The sequence below is a fragment of the Bombus pyrosoma genome, linkage group LG6 (assembly GCF_014825855.1).
Source record: "Bombus pyrosoma isolate SC7728 linkage group LG6, ASM1482585v1, whole genome shotgun sequence".
Lineage (NCBI taxonomy): Eukaryota > Metazoa > Arthropoda > Insecta > Hymenoptera > Apidae > Bombus > Bombus pyrosoma.
In genome coordinates this window covers 12,597,330-12,609,650 of record NC_057775.1, presented here as the reverse complement: position 1 = coordinate 12,609,650, position 12,321 = coordinate 12,597,330, and the positions used below count along the sequence as shown (strand labels likewise).

General features: G+C 40.2%; 1 protein-coding gene across 21 annotated transcripts in view; it reads right to left on the bottom strand.

The window, feature by feature from the left end:
• Window positions 1-12,321, bottom strand: part of LOC122568291 (neurobeachin) — a 417,885-nt gene that overhangs the window by 227,345 nt on the left and 178,219 nt on the right. For 4 of the 21 annotated variants that reach the window (XM_043727890.1, XM_043727876.1, XM_043727882.1 and 1 more), the window contains exon 1: window positions 7,724-9,322. The exons of 16 other annotated variants lie outside the window; for them this stretch is intronic. In XM_043727890.1, coding sequence (XP_043583825.1) covers window positions 7,724-7,927 — 204 coding nt within the window. In that variant the 5' untranslated portion in view covers window positions 7,928-9,322. Of the gene's footprint in view, window positions 1-7,723; window positions 9,324-12,321 lie in introns of those variants that run through there. One more of the 21 variants, XM_043727873.1, reaches the window with a different exon arrangement.

Below are 12,321 nucleotides of genomic sequence, written 5' to 3'. Positions count from 1 at the left end.
TCGCAGATGCGCACATCCGACCGGAATCGGAAAATAATGTCTCTTTGGCCGCATACGGGATAGTAGTAGACTATCATCTTCCCTGTCTCCCTTGCTCTCGAAGAGGCTAAAATATCGGTGAAGTTTCGTCACCGACAATGGTTCTATCCCCTCCTCAGAGAAAGAGCCGACCGCGAGACCGCTAGAGCGCTACAAAGACAGACTCCTTTAATTATCTTGAACGGACACCTCAGAGAGTTACCCTCGCGATCAGGTAATTAACGTTCTTCGATCGTCGGACCACAGAGATTTTCATCTTGTAAGAGCTTCGTTGTGGTCCTCCTTCTTTCGTTCGATTTATGAGTTCGTGAATTTATGAGGGTACGTACTAGGGTGAAGTTGAAGCAATTTGCGAGCTGGAAATTGGAGATTGGGTGTGATTTTGATTAATTTTTGAGTGATACTGTGAGATCCTGAAATATGATGTCCAGGTGGAATTGGGATGTTTCCAAACTTTTAGTCGTTGTTGTAGTTCAACAATTCGTCATAAAACATGACCTATGACGAATCTCTATTTCTTACAAAGAATAGAAAAAGGAGATAATCTTCATTTTCTAAAGAGAATTTTCTATCGCTTCTCTCCGCCCCATTAGAAATCCAACTTATCACTCTTCCTGAGCATTATTTCTTAAACTTCCGACTATTTAAAAACCACTTAAGTTCATATATCTACACTGAAACATTTGACTTTTATTTCCTTTAGTAAACGTCTGTTATAAAATCCTCAAGCTACCGTTTTAACAGAAATTTAGCGAAAATAACGAAAAGGCACACTCCACGCTTAAGATTAAAATTAATTACAAATGAAGGAAAAATATATCCATCCTAAAAATCCTCAAAATATATGGCAAATTTCGAGTAAACAAAAAAATTGCCATTAAAATGCAGAGTCCTTTATAACATTCCCAAAACGAGTATCAATCCACGTGCGATCAACCCGAACAGTAACATCATCGTCGCTATCCCTTTAGCACGGATATGCTTGCGTTGTCACGCGTAGTAATCCGCGATATCGGATGATTAAATTTCCATGAAACGCGAATTTGATTTTCCAAATGTAAATAGGTGGAAGGGATGGGACGAGGATAGTCGACCGCGATTTTGAAGGGACGCTCGATAGGATGGGCCGTATATTTTCGAGCGGCTCGAAATTTTAAATAAACAACGAGCGAGCATGCGAAACTGGGGATTTTCCCGTGAGTGATTCGATTTTCCTGCGGAAAAGCGGGCTACGCTGTCGTTCGATAATAGCCGTGTGAATTATTTCTTGATACCCGCACGGAGGGATACGCTTTATCTCCGCGGAGGTTTACGTGGAAGTTCCACGATTGTTTCCCTTAATTCCGTTTCGCCTAATCCGGTTTCCAATTCAAACTTTATTAAGGAGAAAATTGAGGGAATAGGATGACCGTCATGTTATTACGTTTCCTATAATCGTGTAGAAGATAATGTCTCTAGAAAATAATTGGGTAAGCATAACAGCAAATTTCAAACGAAAATTTGCAGACGTCATTATTTCAAAAACCATTTCACAATTCATCCATCTTGCATCCAGATGAACGTTAATAGCTCTTCGACGTTGAACCACGAAACCACCTGCAGTCAACCCTTTAACGGGAACTTTATTAATACGAACTTGCACGTAACAGAGTGATGAGAAAGAGAGAGAGAGAGAGAGAGAGAGAGGCAAGAGCAGCGACGGAAGGATTTCAAGAAAAATTTACTTTACGATATTAGAACTTCGGTTCGGTGGAAACTTCATAACTCAATATTGCGGGCGGACTCTCTTGATTGACGAGAGATACTCGTTTGGAAAGTCTACGATCGGATGTAATTTAATGCATTTAGTGCATTCTGGATTATCGGTGATCCATAATTATCGACAAACTCTCCATAAATAAGCAAAGTTACGTTCATAAAATTTTTCAAAATTTTCCTAAAACTACGTAGTAATAACTATCTATGAGGAAATGATACTGTGAGGGATACTGTGAAAGATTAGGACGTTTTCGCACAATTGATTAATATTATTAGCGAAATTTTACAAATTGCAAATTACAAGAAATCAAGTCCTATAAATTCTTCTACGTAACAATAGCAAGTTTAGTAACAAAAGAAATCAAATTTTATAAATTATTAATTTGTAACTTTTCGATTTAGTAACATTATTAATTAGTAAATTATTGTGTACGAATCTTATTGTCCTCTTTGTGTGTTAATTTTCCCTCAGCTTTCATTTTAACATAAAAACTTAATAATGTCATCGATTATAAACGCGTTAATTTTTCCCCAACACAAAATGTTTTGCCATCAAAATACAGGTTTGACTTTCGCTGCATCATCTCAAACCTCCATTGAGACTCGCATCCGACCCTCGTTACGTCACCACGCCAATAACTTTGATCGTCAAACGAGCTCGCCGGGGTAAGTGGTTTTTTCTTGATAGGGGGCCATCGCGATTCGTTCGTTTCAGCCGGCCGTAGCCTACGGCCAGAACGGATAAAAATTCATAGGCAGCCTCCTCTCGTCGAGATGTTATCGTCACCTTCGTCGCACCCTTCGTCACAGCCACGCGAAGGAAACGAAGAATGCCAGCCACTCGACCGAGGAGGAACGCGACCATCGTTAACGACGTCCCTCACGGATAGACTACAAAATACATGTACCGCGGCTATATGTTTAAAGACCGTCGATGAAAACACCGGAGATTCTTCCGAGGAAGCTTCACCGTCGTGTTAAGCCAGGTCTCGTGATAAATGGAACTTTGAGATTAGGTTTTTCAGGAACTGAAGAGCGAAGATCGAATGGATTCTTACAGGGTTCTTTATTTTTATTATTCAGCGATTCTAGTCGAGTGTTTCCGGAATTATAGGTATAGGATTGTTAATTTGATATCAGATTAATTGAATTCATTTTCAACATATAGTATCGGTTATGAGAATTAGAATATCTATCAGTATTTGGTACGAATCAAATGCGTCATTTTGAGATATTTTCTCATTCGCATCATACGTCTTGATACTTTTCTTGCTCATGAAGAACATCGAGTTTCTTCTATAACAATTGCACAGAATCAAGCGAAAAAGTATATTTCACGCTTTTGATTTATTTTTACATAAAGAATTAGTTCCTGTTCACTTGCATCCGATTACACATCTTTATATGTATAACGGGTGATCAGTAACTTACGCGCGTTACACTATAATTAATTATACGAAAGAGTTCAATGTTCATGTGTACATTCTTTCATATTTATTGCAACGATCTATCCATCTATGAAAGATATAATAAATAACGTCAACCAAGAAGTAACGTGTAATTTTGAAGGACCAACGTATATATTTATCATAGTAAAAGTAGTAAGGTAATGAAAAGATGTGAAAAAGTCAAGAAGTGCGCAATCAGACTTTAAAGCGTTGCAAAGTGAGAATCGAAAAGTTAATGAGTTAGAACCAGAGGGTCGAAGAAAGTGTTTAAAAATCGTGTTCCTCTCTCTACGTCTTTCGTCCGTGTCAGCCTTTTAAGAGAAATTTGCTATGATATATTTGACTTAACGCTAAAAACTTCTCAGCTGTAATATCCATATTTCAAGCTTCCATTGAGCGTTCCTATTCCCACAAAGACTTAGTTTCCACCTTAAGATCCCAGGTATAGATCAGATGAGTTTTTGATTATGGTGAAGAATATTTTAACATACATCTTTTATTTTCTTTCGGAATTTAATAAAATTATGGAAATTTATATTATTGTTAACTAACATCACTCCTCGATCGAAATCAAACAATTTAGAAAATTAACAGAGAATAATATTGGCAACATTACAGTCCTCGAAATTTATGTGGATATTATTGTGACGTTGACTGATGATCGATATCTAATTTTCATTCGTAATATATCCAAGTAATAATCATTATCGACTCCAATTAAACCGTTCGTGATATAAATGCGGCCGTTGATTATAGGTAAAATTACAACTGGTTAATAGTAAAAATATAGAATATTAAATGCATTTCTAAGGACTATAAAATATCTATAAACTAATACACTTAAATTTATAATGATTATATAATAATATATATTTTATAATGAGTAGATAATTAATCAGTAATTTAACTAAACGGTAACATTAGACAGTGATACTTTCTAAAAATCAACTAAGTGGCAATGAATCTTTAACAAAATTTAGATTTCTAATACATGACTGACTACCTATGCTATGCAAAAATTAACGTGTGCCACCACGTTATAATAAAATTAGATTTCTAGAACATTTAACACACATTACCCATTACTGTTATAATGACAATTTCCACAATTCTATATTTCAATAAATATAATTCTAAATTTCAATAAATTGATCTGTGTACAAACATGGTACAAACTGTGTACAAACCGTCAATGATATGTTAATTATCAACCACAAAATCTACCTTTTCTAAAAAGTACTAAGAAATAACATTATAAATTCGACAAAATCACTTAACTTAACCAACAGTTAATTCCCTCTATCATTCGGATCGACTCTTCATTCGCCGTTCATTATACAAGCCATCGAACTCGACAAACAACATTCAAATTTAACAAAAATACCATCGAGCAATTAACTGCAAATCCATTCACCCGCGAGTGTTCCAACCGTTTATCGCGAGCGAAAATAATTGCCGCGAGCTCTAACGAAAGAACGCGAGAATCGGTGCGCGGTTTCCGGTACCAGGGATTCCCAGGAGAAGTCTGGTTCTGGCCCGTTATCCGATGAAATTAGTTCGGCTAGCTTTCGGTCGAGAATTATTCCGCGCAAAAGATCGCGCGCAATTTGCATCGGGGCGAAGCGATTAAAATTCTTTGACCCAGTTGGTTCTGGGATCGGAGACAGGAAGCGCAAATAGAAAATTTCTTTCGTAGAGAAACGGAAACACTGGAATGGGATCAAGTTCAATATGTACTCACAAATTTAAGTATAGTACGAAAGTTCCACTTTGGAAGATTTGATTACTACTCATAAGAATTTATTATTGAGGAGCTGTTGGAAAAATGGAAATTATACAGTGGCTTATGAAAATATTGGAACACGTAGCATAATGTTTACGCATATATTACACGTATTATATAAATCATTTTGAAATTTCATTAGCGGTGTAACGAGTAGACCGCGAATATTTATGCGACTTCATATTTTTACGAATATAACTAAAAAACTGGAATGGAAATAGGAATTTGTTCCATGTGAATATTTCATACATTTCAAATGCATAAATATTCCCAGTCTAATAATGAGACAAGACTGTCATCTACATGATTATCTGCAGGAGATACGAAGTAAATGCGTGCGAATGGTTTAATTCCATCGCTAGTGTCCAGATTCTTCTCTTTTCACCCTGGATCACCTTATCCCTATCGAACGTCGTTGCCACGGCTTTCCCGAATAATTCTGTGCGCCACCGAATTCTCATTATCGACGATTTGACGTCGGTGATTTGTTCGAGTGGTTTGCACGTTGACGATAGGAAGACGATGCGTTTTTCGTGGATATCAATCGCGAGTTCTCGAGGTTCGATTTGTCTCCATTTCGGGGACAATTGGTTTTGTCAACGAAAAGAAGCTCGCCCGTACATTATCCTCGCGTAAGAAGCAAGTAGAGGTAAGTCGTTTCGAGATATCAAACGCTGGGATAGAAGACCTTCAAAGGGCAGGAGATTGAAGTGTCTCGCAAACGAAAAGTCCGGTCGATCTTTGTAGAGTACGAAGAAGAGGATTCGCCTTTGTCGGCGAATGTGTGCACACGTTCCGTGCGAAACAGTGCATCGAAGCATCCTTTGAAGGTGTATTAGATCGAGGACGTTTTTGGGGTTCGTTCAAACTGGGTGCTGTTTCGTTCGATTGAATTTAACCGGCCGAGCGTGATGTTATGTGCATCCTAGTGCGATACGCTTGAGTTTGGTAGTAGTGTTTGAAAATAAGGAGCACGATTACATATTGGAAGTCGTTGAACGCTGTTATGAGACTTCGAGCAGCAATTTTGAAAGTCTGCTTCTGCAGAGAGAAGAGGTTTTGGTACGGTGGCTTGCAGATTTTTGAAGTTCAATTTGGAACGCATTCAAAGTCGAGTTTGGAATTATAGTGTTTTACGTAGTATTTGATGTATCCTTCTTCAGGACCATGTACAATATTATGATAGGCTTATATACCGTCCATCTTTCTGTAGATTCCCAAAATTATTAAAGATTAGGTAATAAATGCTAAATCGTATAAGATATTAAAAAACACTCGATCAACGGGATACTAGGAAATAATATCAAATCTAATAAAATTTTGAAAATCACAAGGATGTAATCAAAGTGAGTAAATTTTATAAAACGAAAGAGGAGTGTCAACCAATTCAGGAAAGCAATAATATCCTACTGTATGAAACAGATACAAATCCTGTTAAAACAGAGATACAAACTAAAGCCTCTTTGAACGTATCAAAATTTAATCCTACTTTCCAGTAGCAAAGTATTGGAAACTCTCTTCGAATCAAAGTATACATATACATATATAACATAAATCATATACCGTTACTAATAACTAAGTACCAAGTACCAGTGAGAGTATAAAAATTTTAGCCAATACTTCCCTATGCATAAACTCCTATATACACTTCTAGATTAGATTCAAGTTTCATTAATACAGTCACGACAGTCATCTTTCGTTACAGTGATAATGAAATTTCAAAATGCTTCATATAACACATACAATACATATATAAACGTTTTCAATGAGCCACTTTATTTGAACCTATAATTAGTTAGTATGCAAACGATATGATAAATTCAATGGTGTACCAATACTTATCGTAGCCATTGTGTATATTGTTATTCAAATATCACTGTTTGCATAAATGTTGGAAGTTTCTGACTTTCAATAACTTTTAATTAATTCAAATTGTGTTAAAAATAAACAACTATATATCCATATACTACTGAGTAGTAGTATATGTGTATCAGCTGCGCGTTTGCGGCATGTATTGCTGTCATTATTGCTTTCACTCGTACATGCTCTCTCTCTCCCTCTCCCTCCCTCTCTCTCTCTCTCTCTCTCTCCAAGCAGACGTCTCTCGAATATCCGGTTAAACAATTTCGACATTGTTCCTTGTCTGCATGTACGCTCGTTAAATAGACAGCTAGCTTTCTGGAGTATCAGTATTCGGTATTCCGCAAACGTTGCCTGCACATCGACATCCTTTTCTTTCGAACGAGCTATTCGCATCAGAGAAACTTTCCAAGGACTTCTCGACTTTTTGACATTCTCTGCCGCATTTTATACGAACAGGAGACTTCTGTCAAGATGTAAATCGACTGAAATATTGTCTTTAGTTTCTTGATAGACAGAATGTAGAATATTGTTTATAATCCTATATTGTTTATAGGGCTTTAATGACCAAAGGTCCACAAAATATTCAGCGTAGTTCCCGACAATAATAATTAATATCTATTATATTTTCAACACACAATAATTGCAAACTATAGTTTGTCGAACCTAAAACACTTATTAAAATTTCAATAAACAAAATTCGAATTTTTGACTACATAAACAATGACTTAACATCTGAATTTTTAAAACTATCAAGAAAATTATCTTACTCCAACACACAGATTCAAACAACGCTAAACAACAGAGAAACTAGAGAAACAATAGATCCTCTTACCGAGAATGCTTTCAGGAACACCAGACACTGTATTATGCCCTCCATCGTGTCTCCCGTTAAGCAAAACGTGCCAGTCAAGTGACGACCCTTCCGGCCGATCACGGAACAAAGGTTGGCCTGCACGAAGGCGTTTTGCGACCTCGTGGCGGCCGTCAGGGCTGGCTGGTGCGATCCAGAGCTTATCAGTCGCTCTAACGAGTCCATCTCTCTTCAATTTTCGTGATTCTGTCTGACGTGTCTTCTTCGTTCAACCTGAACTTGATCAACAGCCGCTCGTCAACGAGCACGTTCCAAGCTCTTCCTCCTCTTCAAACTCCAATCAGCAGAATATCTTTCAACAATTATTCTTCTCTCAACATGTAACTGATACACTCAGAACTATAGACATACGTATATACCATCGATACAACTTCATACAACCGAACTAATCTGTCATTTTCTGAAATCCTCAACAGATCAATCGATCACATTATCGTTGATAACTTTCAATCAATATCGAAACATTCGATAACAAACGACTATTTGAAGTCAGCGCAGTACGGGACCGACTAAACGTAGAAAATTTTCGATTTCGTGTCTCCCAAACTCTGGTTCTGATTTCTTATGTTTTCACGGATCGTTGACGTGTGATGCATCTTCATATAATCGGCTCGAACCAAGCAGTACCTATCCTAGCGTAAAGGAAGTTGTTTCTCCGAGTTTACTCCTCGAAGACAGGCAGTGAAATCGCGAGTTCCCAGTGACTGAACCGAAATTCTTCCACCTTCCACAATATCCGCTCGACGGTAAACCAATGAAATTTGTTTCTCGTGGAAGGTATATCCGGATTCTGTCAGTTCGAGAAACGCTCGCAATAAGGGAATTCTCGTTGTCCACGCGGTTCAAAGGTTTCATTCGACTCCGCGCAAGCACGCATTTTAACAAGCAATTCGACACCCCGCACACAGAATTTCGATCCTTCAAACAGATAACTGACACGAAGGTTTCTTCGGTTCGATTGATCGGAATCTCATTGATCGCGATAAACGGAGTCAGAGAACGATCGTCGCACGTTTATGCCGTCTCTCTATCGATTGAACGCGGAATGCGCTCCATCATGTCCAAGTACATTTGTCAGGGGAGCGCGAATTCCGCTCCGTCCTTCGGTTCGGATTAGCCCCGTTCTCCAAGATCACGACGTCCCGTCACAGTTCGGGCGTAACAAATGCTCTACGCTTTATTAAGATCACGCGATCATCTTGAACCGTGTAAATGTCCGTGTAAATGAACCACGAGAATTTGTTTAAATTTTCTCTGACAACTGGCCGTAACTTTGAAATCGTTAGAGATGTTTCTTGCTTTGATTCAGAATCTTCTTCTGTAAATGGTTCGTTTAGGATATCCCACCATCCAAGTGTTAAGAATTTATTTAAATAACTTCGAACCTCTAACAAGAGGTAGGTTACGATCGTTGTCGCTGTTTCTTGAATCTCAAGCGCTTCCTTCAAGATTTTCCACTACTTCTGTCTCACGCGTTGCTGTTTCTTCCAAGTGACACACACGAATAATGAGTTTGGTAAAAGGAAAGGAGATACAGACAAGGATCATCCTGAGACTTAATGCTGGTGCTCACCTGGACGATTCTGCAACCTGCGGGAAATCGAGAATATCGGGGATGGTGTTGCAGAAGCTTGGTTCGAGCGGCGAGGCTCCGGCTTTTGCGGTATGGCGTGACGTCTGATCAAGTTGCACATCTCGTAGCACAGGAAGCAGATACCTATTATCATGGACGTTTCCATCGTATCGATTACCGTTTCCTCCGAGACGCGGAACAGATTAGTCCACCGGGGAATGGAAATGCTGTTGTATCCGCATCAACGTCCCCTGTATCCTGCTGTTCTATTCTACCCTCCGTTGCCCTGTTCTAAACTCTCCTCTATTATCAATCACCTACAACCGTGACACCAACATACCAGTAAGTTTCCCATGAACTGTCTGCCACGATCAGAAACTAGTAGCCTCGTTGACAGTGTGCCACTTTCTTAGTCCACCTTCGTCTATAATGCACCTTCGATGTTGGAAACGTGCGGGCTAAACGTAACCAATAGATCTTGGTACCTTCGCGTAATAATCGAGCGTTACAAACACGATGAGTGTTTACGATCCAAACGTCGACGTTGAAGGGTCCTATCGATGATAGTAGCAACCGATTACCGCGGTGATATCGGAAGCACAATGTTTTCGATGATTCCAGCGTGACTACATCGACTCATATATAACGAATGCAACTTCGCACAGTCATCCGTACGCATAGCACTAGCCCGTGGATAGAACGAAGTGCCAGCAGCACACTTCGAGGCACCTGCAGCCTTCAATGAGGTGCGTGCACTCGAAAAATATACACACCGCAGGACCAACCAACAATCTCTCTCTCAACGAAGGAGACCAGGTGATGTTCGTATGTCCTTGTCACACGCGACCTAGTCTCGCTCGTGTGAATAGTAGAGAGGGAGCCACGTAGGAGTGACGAGGAGGGTGGTGAAGCAAAACACAGACCATGTGGGTAAGAGTGGCTCGAGGAGAATTCTTTGGTGTGTCGCTGCGCCGATGGCTCTCGCGTTCGCTTCCCTCCGATGCACGAGCCACTCGTGTTTCTCGTTCTCCACCGGTCGCCGATCGAGCACGACAAACTTACGCGACAACTGTCCGCGTCAGCCTCGGCTAAACGCTTTACGCAAAGTCACTCTTCGGCCACTGTTCTTTCCGCTGCATCAGGAAAAAAAAGTTAAATGATGATATTGTTTTTTCGGATAATAATTCTCTAGAAATTCTTCGCGAAAACGCACACGCGTCGAGAGGCAACCGCGATACCAATCATACGCGCGCTTTAACTGGGTCAACGCGACACGCTGTAATCACGATATAACGAGGAAAGCGTGCACGTAGGCGAGCAAAGCGAGCGACAGAGGCACGGTATATCGGCGGGCTCGCAACGGGCCAGCGTATGACTAGCAGATACTCTCGGCGTGAGGGTGCGCCTTCGTGAGGGTGGGCGGGTGGAAACGAGGGATGCTGGGCGACGGCGCGGCCCGCGGCGCCACCCCCGACCCCTCTGTGCTCGCAAAATCCACCAACTCCCTCCCGATCTCTCTGCCTCTCGCATTCTAGCCATCCTTCCCTTTTCCACATTTGTTGCTGTCTCTCTTTCTCTTCAGGATTTTCCACTGTCCCGCTCCATTTTCCTCCAACTCTCCGTACGTCCATCTTTCTTGCCGCTGCCGTTCTTTCTCTTTGTCTCTGTTTCTCGTTCGCCCGTGACTGGAAGCAGCGACGATAGCGTGTCGGCCTTATTCTTCTCCGCCTTCGTGGCTCCTTTCCTTACTTCTCTTCCCACAGATTTGCTCCACTCTCTCTGTTTCGCGATTCTGCAAGGGGTACACGCACGCGAATCGGGTGCTACGCTCGATCTACTACGGCGAGACGTTCGATGCTCTCGCATCGAGAGGAATTAATATCGTCGGACTGGTTCGACGTGTAGGCTGCGATGCGGCGAAACGATGTTTGGCTGGAAAGTTGCGTAACGGACGTGTTTATGCCTCGTGGAACAATCTTTCAGTTCTAGGAGATAATAGTCGTGCGGATGATGGAATTATACCAAATGGAAGATGAATTTCAGAAGAATTTGAATCCGTGTTATTTATATTTGTGTTCTAATGTAAAGATTCGTAGTTTCGTAGGCAATTGAACTGAAACAGTTCCTTAAGATTTGCCCACTTGCGAACATTGAAACGATACTTTTTAATATTGGCAAAAACACCCAAAATAGTAAATGGAATGATTATGAAGCGTACGATCGATATTTTTCTCTGAATTCCATTAATGAATAGAAGCCTTTTTTGTTCTTTGCGGAAATCAGTGGTATCCTGTTTCCAAACAAAATACAGGATACCATAGCGCGACTTCGTACATATGAGCGTGTTTTGAATACGCGCTTGTACATATGCATGATTGATCGCAATTTCGATGGCATCCAACTGTTCTTGCTGACGCAGACTGTACCTTTTTACATTTGCTACGTTCCCCGACGACTGAATGCGATCTTGCTGACGTTGGTATTGACTACGCTATTTGACAGAATCCCTGTTCGTGACTGCCTCTGTTCTCGTACGTATTTGTATTCCCTGACACCTGAATTTATTTTCACCGATGAACGATACCATTACGCTCCTATACATTATATTCACGTCGCAATATCGACCAACGCGAATGTCCCTGTCTTCGTTGTTTTTCACAACTGGAATATATTCGATTGGAATTTCATCGGTATACAGTATTCAAGACTACTTTCTACGCCGACTAACTCTATTCATCAACGACTAACTGCATTCTTGTTGAGTGAATAGATTCTTGATTAATAACTGTATACGCTGGCTGGAATCTGACTACATTCTTCCCACCGTTCAACTATGCTCGCTAACAACTGCTATTCTCGTCGAAGTCATGGTAAGCTTTGATTGTACGGGTTTAATTTCGCTTCCCTTAAAATTTTGTTATCGCCATTTAGGTATATCGTCGTTTCATATGATATTCGATTATGCGCTTCAATAATTTTCGTGTAT